This window comes from Erinaceus europaeus, chromosome 11 (genome assembly GCF_950295315.1).
Source record: "Erinaceus europaeus chromosome 11, mEriEur2.1, whole genome shotgun sequence".
NCBI classification, from domain to species: Eukaryota; Metazoa; Chordata; class Mammalia; order Eulipotyphla; family Erinaceidae; genus Erinaceus; species Erinaceus europaeus.
The window spans coordinates 48,348,040-48,370,701 of record NC_080172.1 but is presented as its reverse complement, the minus strand read 5'-3'; the positions used below and the strand labels follow the sequence as shown (position 1 = coordinate 48,370,701).

Here is a 22,662-nt window from a genome sequence, read left to right as displayed (position 1 = left end):
TTTTGAGATAGAGACAGAAGGAGAGAGAGAAAGGCACCACAACACAAGGGCTTTCTGGGGCTCGGGAGTGAGGCCCATTGCACATCTCTGTTGAAGTCTGTCACTCTAGTCACACACTTTGTTGATGATTGTCCCCCTTCATCCCCAGCACAGCTGCAGAGGCCCTACTTGCAGCTCAGTGGGGAGTGGCCAGCACCCCAGCCCACATGGCCCACCAGTTGGCAGGAGCTATAGCTGAAAAGACATCAAGCCATCTAGGGAGCAAGTAAGACTCAGGCAAGAGATTCATGCTCTGCTCCATCCTAGGCCCCTAGGGAGATAGGACCTAGTCTGGGGTTCCTTTCTCTGCCTTAGATTTTTCCACTGATAAAGGCAGTTGTTCAGAGCCAGCAGGTGGCTCACCTGGTTAAGTGACATACTGCCATGTGTGAGGACTCAGGTTTGAGCCCCAGATCACCATAAGAAAGCACCTGCAGAGAGGGAAACTTCATGAGTGGTGCTATGGTGTCTCTCTTCTCTCTGTCTCACCCTCTATATTTATCTGTCACTCTATCTAAAAGAAAAGGGGGGGGACTCACCACTGGGAGCAGTGGAGTTGTTTGGTCCCAGCGATAACCCTGGTTGAGGCGTGGCAGGATGCACAAAAGCCCTGAGCTCGTTTCTGGCAGGAGAGCGAAATGGAGGGTGGGGTAGAGCCTCAGATATGTGGGGGGAGAGGGGACTGAGAGTTCGGGGCCTCTGGGCTGTCAAGGGATTCGAGCCAATTGCAGCCAGCAGCCTCTGGAGAGTTTGAAAAAAAAAGAATAGATCAAGCTGGTTCATTCTAGGACTACCCCCCCTAGCACCCATGTGGAAAATAAATTGGAAGTGGACAAGAAGACTAGTAGGATAGTGGGCTAGTAGGATAGTGGGCTAGTAAAGCAGGTGGGATCAAACAGTGACTTAGAAGGGCAGTTGATGGAGGTGGGATGAAATTCCTATACATGTCCCACCACCTCACATTTAAGGACCAGCAAAACAGCTCTCTTGGTTAGTGCTCTGCTTTGCCGTGTGCACAACTCAGGTTCAAGCCCAGGCCCCACTGCACTCAAGGAAGCTTCAATTCTGTGATCTCCTGTGCTCTCTCTTCCTTTCCCTCTCTCTTTCTCTCCTCCGCCACCACCTCTATTTTAAAAATAAAAAAGACTACATCTTGCATTTGAACTTCTCACGCTATCTCTAATTTCCTCCCACTCCTGCTTTGGTCTTTGTCTCAGGAGCTCCTTCCATTGGCACAAGCCATTCTCACTTAGTACCAGAGCTCTGTTCCTGAAATCTGTTCATAAAAGAGGAGTCTCCCCTTGCCGGTCTCTCAGGCAGGATGGACTGGACTGAGAGTGGGTTTGTCAACTGTCTTTAGATGACACTAGAGAATGTCACTTCTGCATCATTTATAATGTTCTTAATGTATTTTTCAATATTTGTTCTGTAGCAGACTATAATAAAAAAATAGGGGAAGTACATTGTACCATGGGGTACAGAAAAAAATGTACAAAAACAGATGGAAAATGCTAGCCTGGTGCCCACCAACCACCAGAGAGACGAAACTAGACATGGATAAGGACACAAGATGAGAGGCCTGAGGCTGAGCCCTGTGCTGCAATTCTAATGAAGCAGCATTCTTGCCCCTCGCCCCACGTTCCCAGGAGTCCACAAACAAGGGGGCACCTGAATGAAGACTAGGTAGACTGGCTTTAGACTGGCAGTGACAAGGATCCCAGGATAACAGGAGCTTAAACAACACAGAAATCTCTTCTCTGTGCAAAAACTGGACAAGTTCAGTTTCAGGCTGTGAGGTATCTGAGGGCCAAGCTTCTCCTCTGGGTGCTGCTGTGGCTGCTTCTGTGTAGCTTGAGACCCTTTCACTCTGTTAGGTCCCCACTGAGGTGTCCCCACTTCTTGCAATCAGGAGGAAGCAGGTAGGCCATAGTAAGGTGTGTTACATACACCATAGTCCTCACAAGTAACCTGGCCCATTATCATTGCAGCCACACGCAGTGGCTAGGAAAAAGGTGTCCTCGTCATTGGTGGTCAAGGCTCATTCTTGGGGGGGTTCTTAGCAGGGAAAAAGAGGAGGAGGAGGAGATTATTATTGTTATTTTTATTTTTGCTATTAAGGTATTAACACTTGGTGCCTGAACTACTCCACCACTCCTGGTGACCATTCTTTTTCTTTCTTCTTCTTTTTTTCTCTTTCCTCCCGTTTCTTCCTCTTTTTATTTCCTTATAAAGAATGAGAGACAGAGAGATAGAGAGGGAGAGAAAAAGAGAGATACCTGTAGCACTGCTTCACCATCTGTGAAGCTCCTACACACACACACACACACACACACACACACACACACACACACACACACACACACTGATAGGTGGGGACTGGGGGCTTGAACCTGGGTTCTCAAGAATAGTGATGTGTGCATTCTATTGGATGCATCGCCGCTCAGCCCACCCCCCACCCCCATACCCCATTCAGCCCTCTATGTAGGCACCAAGCTAGGGTCCTTATTCTGTTTCTCTCTCTTTCTCTCTCTCTCTCTCTCTCTCTCTCTCTCTCTCTTGAAAGGTCTTTTTTAATGTATTTCTTTTTAATATTTATTTATTTATTGAATAGGGACAGACAGAAATCTAGAGGGAAGTGTGAAGAGGAGAGAGACAGAGAGACACCTGCAGCCCTGCTTCACCACTTACAAAGCTTTCCCCCTGCAGGTGGGGGCCGGGGGCTCAAATCAGGGTCCTTATGCATAGTAACATGTGCTCTCAACCAAATGCACCACCGCCCAGTTCCAGGGGTCTTTATTCTGAAATGTTTATCAAGTTCATCTCTCCTTTCTTCCATTTCTCCCATCTCTCTCCTTCTTTCTTTTTTTTTAATATTTATTTATTTTCCTTTTTGTTGCCCTTGTTGCTTTGTTGTTGTTACTGATGTCATCGCTTTGTTGTTGTTGTTACTGATATCATCGTTGTTGGATAGGACAGAGAGAAATGGAGAGAGGAGGGGACGACAGAGAGGGGGAGAGAAAGACACCTGCAGACCTGCTTCACTGCCTGTGAAGGGACTCCCCCGCAGGTGGGGAGCTGGGGTCTCGAACCGGGATCCTTACGCCGGTCCTTACACTTTGCACCACGTGCGCTTCACCCGCTGCGCTACAGCCCGACTCCCTCTCTCCTTCTTTCTTTCCTTCCTTTCTTCTTTCTTTTTCTCTTTCTTCTTTCCTCCCTTCCTCTGCCACTGGGGTTATCACTGGGGCTTGGTGCCTGCACAATTTCACTATACCCAGTGGCCATTTTTTTTCCCTTTCTGTGGATACAGGTTGAGAAACAGAGGGAGACAGAGAGAGATAGAGAGAGAGAGGGAGAGAGGTAACATCATTGCTCCACTCCCTGTAAAGCTTCCCTCTGCAGGTGCTTCCTTGTGGTGGCCAGGAGCTCAATGCTGGATCCTTACACACAGTAACATGTGTGCTCTATAGGGTGAGCCACCTGCTGGCCCTGCCTGATGTTTCTAAGTGCAAAGTTTTGTTCCTTACAAGACTGACAGCCTGGCTTCATGACCTTGTCCTAACCTTATGACCTTAGATGACCTATTTATCCTCTAGTAAGTCAGTGCCTATAATTGTAGCAGGATTTTTATTTATTTTTTAATTAAATTTTTTAAAGTATTTATGTATTCCCTTTTGTTGCCCTTGTTGTTTTATTGTTGTAGTTATTATTGCTGTTGTTATTGATGTCATCATTGTTGGATAGGACAGAGAGAAATGGAGAGAGAAGGGGAAAACAGAGAGGGGAGAGAAAGATAGACACCTATAGACCTGCTTCACAACCTGAGAAACGACTCCCCTGCAGGTGGGGAGCCAGGGCTCAAACTGGGATCTTTAAGCCCGTCCTTGTATTTCGCACCATGTGCACTTAACCCACTGCGTTACCGCCTGACTCCCTCTTTTAAAAATTTTTTCAGACCATTTTATTAGGGAAATAATGGTTTACAGGACAGTTGTTGATACATGAGTAGACAGGTGTCTGCCCATTGGTAGCTATAACATAATAGTTAATTAAAAATACAATAAAATATAGAGAGTCAGATGGTAACACAGCAGATTAAGCGCACGTGACGCAAAACGCAAGACCAGTTTAAGGATACGGGTTCAAGCCCCCGGCTCCCCACCTGCAGGGGAGTCGCTTCACAGGTGGTGAAGCAGGTCTGCAGGTGTCTGCCTTTCTCTCCCCCCTCTGCCTCCCCTCCTCTCTCCATTTCTCTCTGTCCTATCCAACAATGACAACATCAACAACAACAACAATAACTACAACAGTGAAACAACAAGGGAAACAAAAATAAATAAATAAATAAATAAATATTTATAAAAAAGAAAAGAAAATACAGAGACAAATCTAAACCTTGTGGCCCAGTACAGTGGAGTTGAAATTAAGTCTCCTCCAAGTTGATCCACAATAGTGCCTTTCAAAATATAGTATTTGACTAAAATCTGTTTTGTTTATGGCAGCCCAATGGAGCAGTGTAACATTTTCTTTGTCTGGTTGCCACACACAATAAACTCCTTCTACCAGTTCTTGACAGTGTTCATATAGTCTATACTGTTTAGCCTTCACAGTGTCCCATGTGCTATCATCATCAATGTTCACCCTACCCATAGTTATAATGGCTCTGGGGTTGGATTTCCTTGGTGTGGAGAAGGGACACTCAGTGTTGTATTGCTGTTACTTTCTTTTTAAAGATAGAGACAGGTAAAGAGAGACTGCAGCACTAAAGCTTCCTTTAATGTGATTGGAGTCAAGTTTGAACCTGGGTCTTGCACATGACAAAGCAGTGAACTATCCTAGTGAGCTACTTGAACAGCTCTGTGGAAGGTTCTTGACAAACAATGGGGCCTCTTCTTTCCTAGGCCTCATTCTGATCTAAAGGCAAGAGACAAAAACCTGCCTTATGTCTTTTGTCGGTGATACTGTCCAAATTGAGAAAGCCCAACATACAGGCCAGGTATTTTCTGCTATTTCCAGTGACCCTCGCCTGTAAGGGGCGATTTTCAGAGTCCCCACTAGGACAGGCCTGGGAGGTTTTCTTTACCCTTATGTACAAGACAGGGGAGCCTGAGACCGCTGGCTCCCAATTGTCTACTGAGGGTTTCCTTGCATATTTGCCAAGTTGAAGAGGAAGCCAACTTATGTGACTACTAGGGTGAAAGGAGAGAGAGCACAATACAAATTTGATCTTTCATCTCTGTCTGAATTATGAGGATATTTTATAACTTGCTCTGGGTGCGCTGTCTGGGACCTGGGTTGCCACTGTGATTGGTGCCAAGAAAATCAGAGATTATTATTTTTCTTTGAATTTTTTTATAATATTTATTTATTTTTTAATATTTATTTATTCCCTTTTGTTGCCCTTGTCGTTTTATTGTTATAGTTATTATTTTGTTGTTAATGATGTCATCATTGTTGGATAGGACAGAGAGAAATGGAGAGAGGAGGGGAAGACAGACAGGGGGAGAGAAAGATAGACACCTGCAGACCTGCTTCATCACCTGTGAAGCGACTCCCCTGCAGGTGGGGAGCCAGGGGCTCAAACCAGGATCCTTAAGCCGGTCCTTGCGCTTTGCACCACGTGTGCTTAACCCGCTGCGCTACCGCCTGGCTCCCAGATTATTATTATTATTATTATAAAAATGCTTATTTATTTAGAATAGAGACAGAAATTGAGAGAAGAGGGGGAGATAGGGAGAGAATGAGATTCCTGCAGCACTGCTTTGCTGCTACAAATGGGGATCATGGGCTTGAGCCTGGATCCTTGCCTTGTGCATTATAATATGTGTGCTCAGCCAGATACATCACTGGTCCTTAAAAAATCAGCAATTTTAGTGGGGAAACCCTTCCCTCGAGTCGTCACAGGTAGAAGCAGTCCCTCATTGTTGAATAAATGTCATTTTGGGGGGAGGAGGGATACAGGTTTGGAGAGCAGCTAGACAGCTTCGGAGAGGTGACAAAGCAGGTCTCTCTCCTGCCTGACTCCCAGGGCTCTGCAGTAGCCCCTGGGAGTGGCTCTACAATCTTTTTTTGTCAAGCAGAACCTATGACACAGCTCCCACCATTTCAGACATTAGATTACCTCCTCCTGAGGTTGTCAGACTGTGGCTGAATGGGGGATTGGGGTTCAATTAGAGGTGGCCTATGTAGGGTTGGGGAAACAGCATAATGATTATAAAAAAAGACTTTCATGCCTGAGGCTCTAAAGTCCCAGGTTCAATCCCCAGCACTACCATAAACCAGAGCTGAACAGTGTTCTGGTCCTACTCTATGTCTATCTAGTTAAAATAAATAAATAAATAATTTTTAAAAACAGAGAGAGAGAGGTGGCGTATGGTCCCCAGCACCTGGCTAAGGAAACCTCTTACCCAGGGGAGCAGGGAACCCTCCCTGTCCAAGTGCTGGCTTCTTGTACCTACAATCCCAGGTCACCTGTATAGCCATCTTTGGTCATATCATCTCTATTTCATGGAGGGAAACTGAGGCCCTGAGTGGCAGTGTAGCTCCCGCTATGTGTGTAGCTGGTAGGCCTGAGGCTGCCTGGCCCTCAAGAAAGGGAAGTTTTTTGTTTTGTTTTGCTTTGTTTTTCCCCAATACTGGAGCACTATTCAGCTCTGGCTGCTGGTGATACTGGGGATTGAACCTGGAACCTCAGGGACCTATGCCTGGAAGTTGTTTTTTTTTACACCAACTTTATGCTATATCCATTATTTTTATTTATGTATTCATTTATTATTTGCACAAGCAAGCACAGGAATAATTTATTGCTCCCCTGCCTGAGCAACCCAGCTGGCCTCCTTCTCAGCTGGGTGGAGAGATGGCCTTGAAGGCTGTGGCCAGCCTGGTTTTGGGAGCTGGTTGTGCTTCTTGGAAAATCTATCGAGGTGACAAAACCACCTAACCCGGGAAATCCTGGTAGATTGGTGTTTACCCAAAAGTGTCATGAAATCACCACTGTTATCATCACTCCCGTCTTCATCCTCCAGCCTCAGCTTCAGTCATCACAGATGGCAGCAGAGAAAGAAAGAAAAAAAAAAAAAAGAAAGAGAGAAAGAGATAGAAAGAGGGAGATAGAGAATCTTCTGTGTACTGACACCCAGAGGACTGTGTCTCATTCTCTGTCCATCTCCCTCTTTCTTTCTTCCTTTCTTTTTTTTAATATTTATTTATTTATTTTCCCTTTTGTTGCTCTTGTTGGTTTTTTTATTATTGTTGTTGTTGTTATTGATGTCACTGTTGGATAGAACAGAGAGAAATGGAGAGAGGAGGGGAAGACAGAAAGGGGGAGAGAAAGAGAGACACCTGCAGACCTGCTTCACCACTTGTGAAGCGACTCCCCTGCAGGTGGGGAGCCAGGGGCTCAAACTGGGATCATTACACTGGTCCTTGTGCTTTGTGCATGTGCGCTTAACCCAACTCATTTCTTCCTTTCTTTCCCATGCTCCTTTCTTCTTTCTTTCCCCTTATTTTTCTCTTTCTCTCTTTCTCCCTAGAGTCCTGCTTAGCTCTGGCTTCTGGTGATACTGGGGATTGAACCTGGGGCCTCAGAGTCTCAGGCTTGAGAACCTTTTGCAGAATCATCATACTGTCTCCCTAGCCCCACCTCCTGCATTTCAGTGACTCAGTTTCTCTTGTTGCTTCAGGGCACGTTGTACACCTGAAGCACTTCTATTCCACCTTCTGTGTCCACTCAGCTCCTTCTTTTTTCTAGAAGCCTCCTCTGCTCTGCCTGCTCCCAGAACTGTCAGAGGTGGACTGTAGATTTCAGGCAGCCTTTCGTTGCCTGGCAACATGTATAACAAGTGTCTGTGGTGACTGCTTCCTGTGGAGCTGGGGCTGGAAGGCTGTGCAGGGGCCTGCCAGGGTAGGGGGAGGAAGAGGGGAGAGACAGGCAGACAGATGGGCTCCCATGGTGACACGGGCTGGCTTCTGTCATCCATGATGCCATCTGAACCAAACTTTTATTTTACTTTATTTTATTTCACATGAGATGGAGTGTTTCCATGGAGAGATGCCAGAACACCACTCTGGCACATGCAGCCAGGGATCCAACCGGGAGCCTCAAGCCTGCACATCCTGTGCTCTCTCAGCTGAGCTATCTCCCCAGGTACTCAGAGCCAAACACCTTATCTTGTTCCTGTGGAGACCTTGTGAATGAGGAGCCTCTAGGCCTGCAGCTAGCATAGCCACAAGCTCCTCAGTTGCAGATCTATTGGGACACCTGGGGGTGGGGGGTGGGGGGTGGGGGGTGGGGGGTGGGGGGGAGAGCAGAGTGTTATCATAGAATTCAAAGAACTGTGTCACTCTGAGCTGGAAAGGACTCCAGGCCCTCACATTGTAAGTTTCTTTCTCTTTGTAATATTTGTTCATATATTAACATATGAGGGAGAGAGAGAGAAGCAGAGCATGCATCACTCTGGTACATGCAATATGGGGGATCCAACTTGGGACCTCATGCCTGAGAGTCCAGTGCTTTATCCACTGCACCACCTCCAAGGCTGCTTTTTTTTTTAAGTATCTTAATTTGTTTATCAATAAAAGAGAAGGGGGGGAAGAAAACCAGAGCATCACTTCTGGCACATGTAATGCCAGGGTTTGAACCCAAGACTTCTTGCCTGAAAAGTCTGACTCCTTATTGTCATCTTCTAGGCTGATGCCCCAATCCTGACATTTTACTGATGAGGAAAACAGGGCCCAGAGGCAGGAAGTAACTCTTACAGGCTTGTAGGAGAGAATGCAAGCTCTAGGGAGGCACTTTCTCCTGGGACAGGCAGTCCCTCTGCTGTGTGTAGAACCTGATAGGCAAAAGGAGGCAACAGTAGTGACAATCATGGTGGCCTGGAGCCCATTCATGCTCTTCTTCTGCATCCACTCACTCACCTGGAGAGAGGAAGCTGGTGGGAAGCTTCTGGGGGCTGGGTGGTAGTGCACCTGGTTGAGCACACACATTATCGTGTGAAAGGACCTGGGTTTGAGCCCCCAGTTCCCATCTGAGGGGGGAAGCTTCACAAGTGGTGAAACAGTGCTACAGGTATCTCTCCCCTCTCTCTAGTTCCCCCTTCCCTTTTAATTTCTCTCTGTCTTTATCTAAAATAAATAAATAAATACAGACAGACAGACTCTGGGGGCCAGGATAACCCACTGGCTAAGCATGCCCTGCTCAGGTCTCTAACTTCAAGTCCTTAGCTGCTCTCTTCTTTCTTGGAAAAGGCCCAGAAGCTTGTGGTGGGAGTGGGGGTGTGGGGGTGTGGGGGGTAGGTAAAGTGCTCTGAGAGATGCTTTCTGCAGACAGAGACCCTCAGCCCTCAGCCTGGCCACTGTGGTACCCTTAGAAGTCCTGTTTACTGCAGGTGGGCTTATAGCTAGCCTCTCTGGTTTCAGAGTGATTCCAGTCTTGGCCACAGCCCTTGGTAGATGGGCCCCCTGTGGGCCTCCTGTAGCCAGGACTGCCTCAGTGTTCAGACCAGAGCTGTATGGCACTGACTGATGCTGAGGGGTCTCTCACCCCTCTTCCCAGGCTGGAAGCAAGCATCAGCCTCCAGGTGGGCCTTCTCTTTACCTCTGTTCCCAAGAAGAGGCAATTCTGGCACCAAAGAGGCCTCTGCTCAGCTGTGGGGCTTCCTGCTGTGCCTTGGGACAGGAGCCTAGCCTTCCAGCTACTGCTCTGAAGATTTACAGGCTCCTTTAAGCAGGAAGGCACCCCCTCTCACACCGTGCTCTCCCTCGATTCTGAGCCTTTCTGCTCAGTCCTAGAGACAGATGAGCGTGGACTGACTCTGAGACCACACCTGCTGCCAGGGATTGAACTTAGGACCTCATGCTTGAGAGTCCAATGTTATATCCTGTCCCTGGCAACACATGATCCAGAGTGATACTGTGGACCAGAGTGATGTGTTCTCTCCTCTTTCTCACTTATTAAAACATAAACAAATGAATCTTTTAAAATGAAATAGATCCCATGATGGGAGGTCACAGAGGGACTTGATTCAGAAAGGCATCATGGAGGACATGGCTCCAGGTGAAGGGGCCAGCATGTGAACACTCAGAGGTGGGCAGAGCATGGGGCGAGGGCAGTGGTGAGTTGCAGGTCAGGCTGCATTGGGCAGCCCCATCAGTGCTGGGAGTTAGAGAGGTAGCTGCATAGGCCTGCACTTGACTATCCACTAAAGCTCAAGCTCCTGTCTTATCTGTTTGCTGGTTTCCTTACCTCCCCACCATGCAGACGCCAGCTTCTGCTTTGGGTATGCCCAGGTCCTTTTTTTTTTTTTTTTTTAAGTGCATGTGTGCACGAGAGAGAATACAGCACTGAAGCTTCCTCTAATTCAGTAAGGGCTGGGCTCAAACTTGGGTCATACACATGGCAAAGCAGCACGCTATCTAAGTGAGCTATTTCACCAGCCCGTGCTTAGATTCTAACTCCTTTCCCCACGCTGGCTTGGAGGTGGGTCCCCTCCTTTTCAGGGAGAAAACCAATCAGAGGGCCTACAACAGGGCTGACACGGCCCAGGGAGAGCCTGGAAACTAACCTGATGCAAAATATGCCTTGCCAGTTCCTGTGGGACCCATTGTGTCTACACTGATGTGAATACCACCTCCCCCACCCTCCCATACATGGACTCAAGGGTACCCTTGATGGGCTTGGAGCAGGGGAGTGTCCTTCCTGATCACAGGGTAGAGTTGAAGGGAGCACAAGGTCATCAGGAGACCAGCTTTGCACAGGGAGAGGCAACGAAGGGGGTGTGAGGAGGGTAACTGAGCTGAGCCTAGGCCAGAGAGATAGCTCACTGGGTAAGGTGCAGGCCCTGCCATACCCAAAGAAAGCCCAGATGCAAGTCCTGGCACTGCATTGGAGTGGCACGGCACTGGAAGAAGCTCCTGTATTATGGTCAGCCCCACCTCCAACTTTGTCTCTCTTTGTGTTTTTTTCTATCTGAATGAAAAAAGAAGTAGATTTAAGAGTGGTGGCATTCCACATAGGCCAGGCCTTGGCTCTGCAAAATAAACACACACACACACACACACACACACACACACACACACACACACACACACACACACAAGTTGAGTTTTGTTGACCTGCCCCTACCCACACCCAGGAGCCCCAGGCTGGCAGGTAGGTTCATGAGTGTAAGCTCAGAGGGGCCATTTGGGGACAAAGCAGCTGAGACCATATGAGGCCACCTGGTCAACTGAGGACTGGGGCTGGGGCCACTCTGCCTCCTGCCGCCTCCCCACCCATCCCACCCCCCAGCTGGTAATATGTGTGCTCAATCAGGTGCATCACCACCTGGCCCCACTCCCAGACTCCCCTCCTCACCATGGGCTTCTGCAGAGTCTGTCCCCTGGCTAGGTGCCCCCTCCTTTCCTATCCCTACCCCCACCCCTGCTGTCTTAGACACTGTACAGATTATGTCTTCAGGCCTCCACCATGTGTACCTTGCTGTCTCTTTTGCTTTCCTGTCTCCCAGCGGTGGGCTCCTTTCTGGAATGGATGTTGCCCTTAGTGGTATCAGGCTTGGAAGGCACTGGGGGTCCTCATAACTGCTGACTCATGAACTCACCCCTTAGGGCCCTGGCACCATGCAAGACCTCAGATTTAACATCTTATTTAACCATATGACTGTCCAGATGGGAAGCTTAAATGAGGAGAGACTGGTGGGGGGCAGAGGGACCCAAACCCTCAGTCTCCCCCAGCATGCCACCTCCAGACACCAGGGAAGACATGAACCCCCAGAGCCGTGCTTCCCCCACACACACACACATATCACCCCACCCAAGCATATTGTTTTGCTCCATTTTCATGCATTTGATGAACTGCTTCCTAATCAGGAAATGGGGAAATATTTTTTTAATGAGAGAAAACAGTGCACATGGAGAAACGGACTCGGAGTGGGCTTTGCCAGAGCAGCCATCTGGTTTCTGACTCACTAGCTGTCCACAGAGGTCAGCTGTGCACCCCATGAGGAGGAGCGACAGGTGGCTCCCTTCAAACAGGGCAGCCCTGTGCGAAGCAGGGAGGTGGTGCCAAAGAGCTCAGACAGACAGACAAGAGACACCCATGAGGGTCCTCTTGTTCAAATTTCCCTCCAAAGGCTGCAGAGAGGCTGTACCTGGAGAGGTAGCCCCAGTCATGTGTCCTCCTCCCCTTCCCCTCAGTGTTTTGTCCTTGTCAAGAGGGATTCACTGGGGCTTTGAGCCTGCACGACTCCACTGCTCCAGGTAGACTTTGAGAGTGAGAGACAGGAGAAGAGGCTGAGATGGGAGGACAGACACCCCAGCATTGCTCCACTGCTCATGAAGCTTCCCCCCTGTAGGTGCTCCTACATAGTAGTCAGGGCTTGAACCTAGGTCCTTGTATATGGTAACATGTGTGCTCTACTGGGTGGACCATCTACCCAGCCTCTCACTGTTCCACGCAGGGCATTGTCAGAGGGGATGTGCACACCACCACCATTAGCAGCAGAAAGCAGGCTCATTCTCATAGTCTATCTCCTTAGGGTGGTGACTTGCTTGCTGGCTCAGGCACTGCTGTCTTTCTCCCCTTTCAAAAATGCCCGGAGGCCTTGTACTCATGCTCTTAGGGCTGGGAAAACAAAACAAAACAAACAAACAAAAAAACCTAGATTTAGACTTGCCTTGGAAAGAGCCAGGGCTGTTGCCTTGCATTACCAGGTCGGGGAATGGTCCAGTTTCCTTGAACCCTACACCTGCTCTTGAAAAGTGGGGCACTGACTATAGGCATGGAGTGGGTGAAACAGTACCACCACCCAGAGCCCATGCTCAGCCCCCAAGCTCCAAAGTAGCTTATTACACCTTTCAGGATGTTTACACATGGGAAATCACTTTTAAGAAAATTAAAGAAGAGAAAAGAAAAACTTTTTTTTAATTTTTAAATTTTTTTTTTTTTGCCTTATGAGTCTACCTGTGACTGGAATAAGCAAAAATCACCATCAGCCCTTCAGTGTCCTGCAAAGCCTGAGTTTTAGGGGTGCTCACTCACATATGCCAAGCCCCCCTCAGCTGAGCTAACAACCATTTCTCTCCCCAAACTGCAGCTTACTTTCCTGGCGTGTGAGAGGGCTTGAAAATTATGAGGTGACTCAACTAGAAGGCTGACATGGAGGTTAGGGAGACACCCAGGGTGACTCCAAGAGGACTCCCTTTTAGCAAGTGGCATTTGGGGTTCCCTGGTCATCACCCCCACCCAACACATGGATGCCCCTTGCTCTGCTGACAACAACCACCATGCTCAGTAACAGGAGAGATAAGGCTTCTGCTTTCCCTCTTTCTGGTGCTGAGATGTGGGGTCTACTGCTCTCCTGAGCATCTCATTGTTTCTTTATAAAATCAGGGTGACAGCCCAGCCTGCTATCCATGTCCCACTGGCTTGTGAGAAAAGGGAAATGGGATCACTCACTCATTTGACAATTAATTATTGGGCACTAGTGACACCTGGTAAACAAAGCAGAGGAAGAATGACACTTCCACACTAATGGGGTGTGTGTAACAGGGCTCACAGACAGACACAAAGGCAGCTCAACTAGTGATGGGTGTGGGGAGGGTGGGACCCATGAAGGAGCATAGCCAGTGTGGAACATGAGGTGGTCTGGGGGCACCTTAGGGAGAGGCTGATATTTGGAGCAATGCCTGGAATTCTGGGGTTCAGGCCTGTAGGGAGACTCTGACACAGGGAAGTGGCTGGATGACACCAGGTGCAGAAGCAGAGAGCACACAGAGCAGCTTGTGGGACATGGGCTTATGACAGCCTGGGGACTTGGGGGGTTCTTTAGGCCTTCACAGACTCCCTTCTTATCTCTTGTACCAAGGGACACAGGAATGTACGAGTTGGTGGCATATGCTATTGTACTCTGTTGTAAGGACACTAGGTGGGGGCAGGGATCACCTGGGGCAGAGCAGGTCGGGGAGGCCAGGTGGTGACCAATGCATGTCCTGTGAGGGGACAGGCCATTATGGGAGCACCAGAAGTGGTGAGAGTTTTCAGATCCCAGATGTATTTTGAAGGTAGAGCAGAGAGGACTCAGTGGAGATAAAGGCTTTCATCTGTAGGAAGGGGTATGAGTGATTCATATGAACAGGAAGGGGTCAGGCGGTGATGCACCTGGTTGAGCACATGCTACCATGCTCAAGGACCCAGGTTCAAGTCCTCAGTCCCCACTTTCAGGGGGAAGCTTCATGAGTAGTGAAACAGTGTTGCAGGTATCTCTCCTCTCTGTCCTTCTGTATCTTTATCTGCCCCTCACTCTCTATCAAAAAGAAAAAAAATGTTTTGAGGAGAGTGGTGGAATGAGGCAGACTTGACCAAGTCCCAAGGATAACCCTGGTAGCAGAAAAAAAAAAAAAAAAAAGACCAGGGAGATCAGGCTGAGTTGGAGGAGATGGCAGGAAGCCCCATTTCCCTGCAGGCCAGTGCCTGCTGCCTTTCCCCCGTGTCCCCGGCAGCTGTCCTTGTCCTTGCAAAGCCCCAGATGTGAGCCACCCAGGCCGGAGACTCCTAGAGGTGGTCACACACCATTGCCTATGTCACATATCATACATGGGGAGGCAGGGGGACAGCCTCATCATACTCCCTCCCCCACAGTTTGCAAGATAGGCAGGCAGACTGTCTGTTGCACCTGCATCCATTGGAGATAGGTCTAGCAATGGCAATGGTGGGGGATTTGCTCAAGGTCACAGAGGGCAGAAGGCAGCAAACCTCAGTGCCTTTAACCCTATGGCAGCTGCGTGAGAGTCAGCACCAGTATCGCTTCCTTTTACAAGTGGGGGAAGAGGGACTGAGGTCAGGTCATGTAGTCAGTGGATGCAAATCTGGGATTTGAATCTGTGCATTTAACTGCCAACAGCCTGGGATGCCTCTGAGGGCCAAGAGGTTGGGGTTTGACTGCATGAAGCTGGATGTGGGGGTGCTGGGTACTGAGACAAAGCAGCCCACTTATCTCCATTCCTGCAAGTTCCCAACAAACAGCTCAGACCAAGGACAAGTGTCTTCAGCCATTACCAAGCTGCAGCATGTGTCAGGAAGGCAAGTTCTTATTTAGGGTGAGAACCGACTTCCAGCTCAAGGAGTCTGGCAGCAACTTGACAGAAGTTTGCCCGCCAAAGAGAAAGCTAAGATTGTCATGACCTGCTTCCTGGAATTACTGATGTGCACATGACCTTCACAGGGAGTTGGGGGGCGGGGGGGAGGAAAGACGACAACCGGGCCATTTTACTTCCACAAGTATTTACAGGACACCTGCTATATGCTCAGTCCCTAGAGGTCCAAAGAGGACTGTGCTGTACAGCAGGGATAGATGAGTGGGCCAGTGGGACAGAGCAGAGAGCTTGGAAATGACATTGGGTCTGTGTGTGAGTGATGTGAGAGTCGGTAGGAGGAAAAAAGATATATGCAGATGGACCCAGGTTATTGTTTGGGGAGATGGTGTCATACTTGGATAAAGGAACAGAAAGCTGGATCAAGGAAAAGAGTAGCTCCCAAATATGGGGGAAATATATAAATACTGTTAACTATAAACCCCATCAATTTAATCTGGGGTTCATATTCAGCACCAGAGCCTATGTAACCTCTGCATCCCTGTAGATCTCACATTCTGTGGTCAGGGCTAGGAGCATTCCATGTTGTACTAAGTCAGAGAATATAATAAAATAATTTAGAAGAACCACTATAGTGAAGTATAGCCAAATTAGAGCCAGACCCTAGAGCCTCAGTCTTCCAAATCCTGCACTGTACCAGCTGAGCTATTTCCCTAGTTACTTAGGGATAGTGCTCAGTCATTTCTCAAATGATTGTTTGAACTGGTAAACTGACTCAATAATATCTTCAAAATGTTCTCTCTTCTTGTCTTTCCCTTTTTCTGCCTCTGGAGAGACTTCCTCAATTTATCTTCTAGCCCTTGAGGAAGATTGATTTTCTTTCTTTCTTTTTTTTTTTTTTTTGTAGACCATTGTCTTATGGGTCCAATATGTCATTTTATCTCTCTTCCAATATTAGTGATGAGATTTTTTTTCAAGCCTTCTTTTCTATAAATGGTCTGTGCTTGATCCAGAGTCCTTTCTTGTCCTTTGTTTTTTTAGTTGGCTGGCTTGGGTCATGCCTGTCATGTTGGAGACTATCTCTTTGCTGCAGAGGGCTGAGGGGAGAGCAAGAGCAGGTGTGCTCATCTAGTCCACTGTCCTTACCGATCATGGAATCTTTCATCTCAGTCATTTACTTTACAATATCAAAAGATGGAAAAACACACTAGTAACTAGGATCACTCAGGGAGGTAGGGATATACCTTTTCCTCTCAATCCCTAAAAGGAAAACACAGTGCTGTTTCACTCAAACAATTCTCTGTCACAAGCATTAGCATGAGGCTCGTGCATTGACATGGGACAAGTATAAACCACTTGAAAATTGTGAATTGGCTTGGAACGCTTTCTCCCTCCCCCCCCCCCATCGCCCCCACAGGCCTGAATCACTAGGCGCTCATCTCCTCCTGCATGCTGAGCTGAGTGTCTTATCTCCATAGCAACACTCCAAGCCCCTGGGAGGGAGAGTGGGGTGTAGGTCCCAAACATTGCAGCTTAGCGCTCCTGTCTACACCAGAGGGAAAAGCATCACAACAGCATGTCAGAGGATAAATGAATGCATGAATGAGACTCTGCTCTTCCTGCCCTCAGCACACATGAGTCCAATAGGACTCTGTGGTGAATTGAAGCATGTAGATGCATCGGAGCAGTAAGCCAGACACCAACTGAGAGAAGAAAGGCAGTACCCAGAGGTGGCTCAGTAGTCAAGCACAGGGTTTGAGAGCAAAAGGTCCCAAGTTTGAGCCCCAGCACTATGTGGGCCAGAATGATGTTCTGCCTCGCTGGTTAGTAGAGGGGAATCACCTCTCAGGCCTCCTACTGGAGCCCATCTCCTCTCTCTAAGGCTCCCTCAACTCTCCATGCCTCCTCCAGGTCTGGCAGGGTAGCAAAAGAGCAGGAGCTTAACTTCCTTTATTTCCTGTGTGTCCTTGGGAAATTCACAGCACATCTCTGTTCTTCTGACTGCTGACATGTAAATGCTTTGCGGGATGACCAGAGTGTTCACACAGGTTATGGTTGTACCAGGTGGGGTTTGCAACTAAAGTGTGGCCAATGAGTAGTATCTGTCACCCTGAACCCTTGATGTGCCCCAACTCAGGAGCCTGTCCTGTCCTTTCTTTTCTCTCCCTCTCTCTTTTTTTGCATATCTATAGGAATCCACTTCTCTAGCCTCACTTTTTCAGATGGAGGCAGAGAGAGAAAAGGAAAAAGACCACTGACCACTGCACCAAAGCTTCCTTCAATGCAATGGGGGCTGAGCTTGAACCTGGGCCATGCAACTGGCAAAGCAACACACTATCCAGGTGAGCTATTGGGTTGTCAGAAAAGTCACTACTTATTTGTCTGTTTTTCTATGCAAAAATGCATCATGACTTTTCTGACAGCCTAATACCTTCCCAGCCCTGCACCTTCTTTCCATAGCAGAGCTCCTGTCTCCTTCTCAGCCCTTCTCCATCTACACCTGCAGCCTCCAACACACCTGCCAGCTATCCACTGGCCACCAGACAGGGCCTAGAGGGGTGGGCAGCATTGATTATGGTTCCTAACACCCAGGATCCACTCTCTGTCTCAAACACAGTCACTTCTCATTGGCCTGGCTGGCGACTCACTTCTGTGGACTGAGTTTCCCAAAAGCGGTGCTGCCGTTGTTCCTGGCCCAGTCCCCTTCCCCATCTGGTGGCCCCAAGAAGCTGCTTGGGTGCAGCCAAGCCTCTGGCTTGAATCCATTCTGGGTTTCTTTTTTTTTTTTTTCTTTAGTTTTTATTTATTTACTAGAAAGATAGGAAGAGAAAGAGAGAGAAAGAGCCAGACATCACTCTGGTACATGTGCTGTCAGGACCTCATGCTTGAGAGTCTAATGTTTCATTCACTGCACCACCTCTCAGACCACCATTTTGGGTTTTCTAAAGGTGCTAGCTCCACAATGAGCACCCCCTGGCCAGCTTCTGACCATTCCTCCTGTCCTGTCCCTTCTATCCCAGATATCTGCCAATGTCCATGCCCTGCAGGACTGCCCCTCCCCTGTGCTGAGCCCAAGGGCAGGACTATGCCCTGTTCATTTTGTATTTCAAATGCTGGGAGGTGGTTCAGTGGGTATAGCACTCACCTTATTATATATAACCCTGAGTTCTGTCCATAGCTCCATGTGGCAGCACAACAGACAGCACCAAGGGCTCACTCTCTAAGGATGGGAGTGATGCTTTGGTGCATCACCCACTCTTTTTTTTCCCTTCTCTCTTTCTCTCTCTCTCTCTGTCTGTCTCTGTCTCTATCTCTATCAGGATGAAGAATAGAAAATTTGGGCCCCAGGGAAAAAAAAAAGAAAATTTAGGCCCAGGAGGCCACTTGATGGTGTCATACATACTTGACACTGTTTACTCCTATCTGCTATGTTAAAATTTTTCTAATTTTATTTATATATATTTATTTATTTATTAGTGGATAGAGGCAGAGGGAAGTTAAGAAGGAAAGGGAAGATACAGAAGGAGAAACCTAGACACCCACAGATGTGCTTCAATGCTTCTGAAGCATCCCCCCTGCAGGTGGGGAGCTAGGGCTTAAACCTGCATATGGTAATAAGTATGTTTAACCAAGTGAACCACCTCCCAGCCCCTTAAAAAGTTTTTCTAAATTGCCTTCAGGGTTCTTGTTAATTTTTTGGTGCCTGTATGTCAAATCCACTATTCCCGACAGTTTTTCTTTCTGTCTCTTTTTTCTTTTTCTCTTTCATTTGATAGGAAGACAGAAGCTGAGAGAGGAGAGGAGGAGAGATAGACAGAAAGTAAGAGAGACACCTGCAGCACTGCTCCATCATTTGTAAAGCTTCTCCCCTGCAGGTGGGACATGGGCCTTAAACCCAGATCTTCGTGCATAGTAATATATGGCCTCAACCTGGTGCACTACCATCTGCCCCCCTCCCCAGTTTTTTGATGTCAGACGCTTGCACACATTGGGCCTTGGTATTTGGGGTAAAGGAAAAAGGGGGAGGGGGTATGAGTGTGGACAGAGGTAGTGGGATGACATGCCTCCTCATGATTCTTTCCCATATGGGGCCACCTAGGGCTCCCACCCATCTCAGGAGAGAACCCCTCCATGGGGACCCACCTCTTCTGGCAGTTGTAATGGGACAGCCCTAGCCCCCAGCTTCCCTCTAGATCCCTATGCTCCCTGGGAAAGGTCAGTCTTTGGGCTCTATCAGCACTCTGGCTGGAAATCACTAAATATGCTGGCTAATGTACATGTGTTGCCATCTCCCCTCTCCCAAGAGCTTGTGACTTCAGATCAATCCCATACCCATCCATTTAGACTGTCAGCCTGGGAGGGAGAAACTGTTTTTTTTTTTTTTTAATATTTATTCCCTTTTGTTGTCCTTGTTGTTTTATTGTTGTAGTTATTATTGTTGTTGATGTCATCATTGTTGGATAGGCCAAAGAGAAATGGAGAGAGGACGGGAAGACAGAGAGGGGGAGAGAAAGATAGACACCTGCAGACCTGCTTCACTGCTTGCGAAGCGACTCCCCTGCAGGTGGGGAGCCGAGGCCTCGAACCAGGATCCTTACACTGGTCCTCGTGCTTCACGCCACGTGTGCTTAACCAGTTGCACTACCGCCCAACTCCTGCTTTTTAAAAAAAAATAATTTTATTAGGGGGTTAGTTGTTTACAGGACAGTTTTGGACACATGGGTGCAATCTCTCATCTCCCCATGATCAGTGTCTGCAGAATACTCTTACCTCCAACCATCATGTGCCAAGACCTGAAAGACCACCTCCCCCTACCCTGTCCTCTTTCTCTGGAGTCTTTCACTTTGGTTCAATCCACCACACCCAGTCCAAGCTTTAATGTGTGTTTTCCCTTTCTGACCTTGTTCCTTAAGTTCTACCTGTGTGTGAGATCATCTGATATTCTTCCTTCTCTCTTTGGCTTGTATCACTCAACATGATTCCTTCAGTTGTCATTCAAGATGAGGTGAAAGAGATGACTTCATCATTCTTAACAGCTGAGTAGTATTCCATTGTGTATCTATACCACAATTTTCTTAGTCACTCATCTGTAATTTGACACCTGGCTTGTTTTCAAGTTTGAGCTATTGCAAATTATGCTGCTATGAATGTAGGTTTACAGAGATCTCTTTGGATGGATGTGTTTATTTCTTTTGGATCGATCCCTAGGAGAAGAATTGCTGGGTCATTGTAGGTCCATGTCTAGCCTTCTGAGTATTTGAGAGCCTGTATTTTATTGTTGCACGGATTTAGCCAGAGCTGTTCCACCAGCAACAAGAGGATGGCCACCCTAAGGTAAAGCAGGCCCGAACACGCCACCTTGAGGCCAGGCATGGAGCGGGGGAGCAGCTGAGCAAAGCCAACATGACATCTTCAACTGCTAAGCATGCTGCCGAGGTCCACAGCGGACCTCTCCCTGGTCTAATGTTGTTTCCCCATTACAGATACCATGACCAGCAGGACGTCACTAGTAACTTTCTGGGGGCCATGTGGCTCATCTCCATCACCTTCCTATCGATTGGCTATGGCGACATGGTGCCACACACCTACTGTGGAAAGGGTGTCTGCCTGCTCACAGGCATCATGGTAAGTAGCACCTATCTCGCCATGCCCTTCCACCTACACCCCCACTAGAGATAAGTCCCCCATGGCTGTCCCCTCATCCCAGGACCTTGGCATTCACATCTGCATGTAGAGGTGGTAGGCTTCGGGTGCGTGGTCCTCCAGTGCTGGAGTTGGGGGCTATGATTCCAGCAATGACTTTGGCCCCTTTCCCATCACATGGCTGTCACATGTCACAGCATGTGCATAGATGGGACATGGACTGTGGGCCCCCTTCTGTTGCTCCCCACTCATAGGGGAAGGCTTCCCAGATGAATGGGGAGGCCTGCCATGCCTTGCTCACTGACTGGTGATGAGGATTATGGAATGAATGCCCCCTGCCCCAACCCTAGAATCAGAGGGAATATTCAAGTGTTCCTCTTTCAGAACAGGAGACTGGGACTCACACCAGGAAGTACATGGCCAGTCCTGGTGTTGCGTGGGGCTTATAACTTTGTTTTAGGTCTCTAGGGGGAATATCATAGCTCTCCCTTGGGGGAACTCTCTGCATCCCATCATGCTTCTTTTTAGTTCAGAGGGCCAGCTCAGGAGGTAGTGGGCCTTTCTTCTGCACTCAGACTCAAGCCCCAGCACCATATGGGAGTATTATAGCATCAGAGGAAACTCCCATGCTGTGATATCCCTCCCTTTCCTCTCTCACACTTTCTTGTGAATGAAAAAATGCCACCCAGGAATGATGAAATCACCCATCTATGAAGTTCCAGCTCTACAAAAACAACAGAAAGAGAGAGAGAAAGAGAGAGAGAGAGAGTTTGAGAGAGAGAGAGAGAGAGGTTAAGAGACAGAAATAAGAGGAAGGAGGAAAGGGAAAGGAAATGAAGAGTCAAGAAAATTCTTATTTTCAGTGCTCCTAAAGATTCCATTCTTTGCTCTCACTTTTCTGGGATATATGGTGGGGAGCTAAAGAAACCCCCTCCCTCTAGAAAGGAAATTAACTTGTTAATTCTTCAACAGGGTAGGCTCCCTCTTCCCATCCCAGGGACAAGGCAACATGGTTGGACCACTCAGAGCACGGGAGACTCCCCTGCTCCCAGGTTGAGGCCAGGCAAGAACAAGAGGGTTTGGGCCAGTCAGCCACCCACAGGTGGGTACGGCCCTGCCCAGAATCTTGCAATCAGCATCTGGCAATCAAAATCTGGGAATCAGCAGTTAAGGATCACAGGCTTAGCACCCAAGGGAGTGCCAGGACTCGGAGCATGGTCCCCAGGTTAGGAGGAGTCTGGCATAGCACCTCCGGTCACCAGGGAGCCAGGAATGACCTGTTCTTCCAAAAGGGAACATGCCACCTCCAGGAGCAGAAATGGTCTGCCTGAGAGCCATGCCAGGGCTCAGGCTTCCACAGTGGGGTCCAGCCTACAGGCTGAACCCAGCTACCCAGAGGTGGACAGACGTGTTACTTGCCCTGTTATTTATTTTTCAATATTTTACTTATTTTTATTTTCTTGGATAGAGACAATGAAGTTGGGAGGGGTGGGGAGGTAGGGAGGGAGAGAGAAAGAAAGACATCTGTAGCCCTGCTTCACTGCTGTCAAAGCTCTCCCATGGGTGGGGGTCAGGGGCTTGAACCCAGATCCTTGCACATAGTACGCACTTAACCAGGTATGACACTGCCTGGCCCCCTGCCATATTACTTTTAAATACTAGTAATTCATCCTCCTGATATGCACACTGTGTCCCAGAAGCAGCCCAGGGCCCCTTGCTCTCTGTCTCTCTCATTCCCTCAACACCTGCCTGACCCAGCACAGCTGGGTCCCTAGGCACAGCTCCACCATCCTATGTCAAGAGGTCTGCAGCTCCCTCTGGCTCCCTGGCTTAGAGCAGTGAGTATTGGCACAGAGTAGAAAGAGAAAATGGATGAGGAGAACCTAATACTCT

The 22,662-nt window shown here is 48.3% G+C and overlaps 1 protein-coding gene across 2 annotated transcripts in view; it reads left to right on the top strand.

Annotated features, from left to right (window-relative positions):
- The window catches only part of KCNN3 (potassium calcium-activated channel subfamily N member 3), a 175,725-nt gene that overhangs the window by 118,717 nt on the left and 34,346 nt on the right, over window positions 1-22,662 (top strand). For both annotated transcript variants that reach the window (XM_060201539.1, XM_007525346.3), the window contains exon 4: window positions 20,610-20,751. In XM_060201539.1, the coding sequence (XP_060057522.1) occupies window positions 20,610-20,751 (142 nt within the window). The remainder of the gene's footprint in view (window positions 1-20,609; window positions 20,752-22,662) is intronic.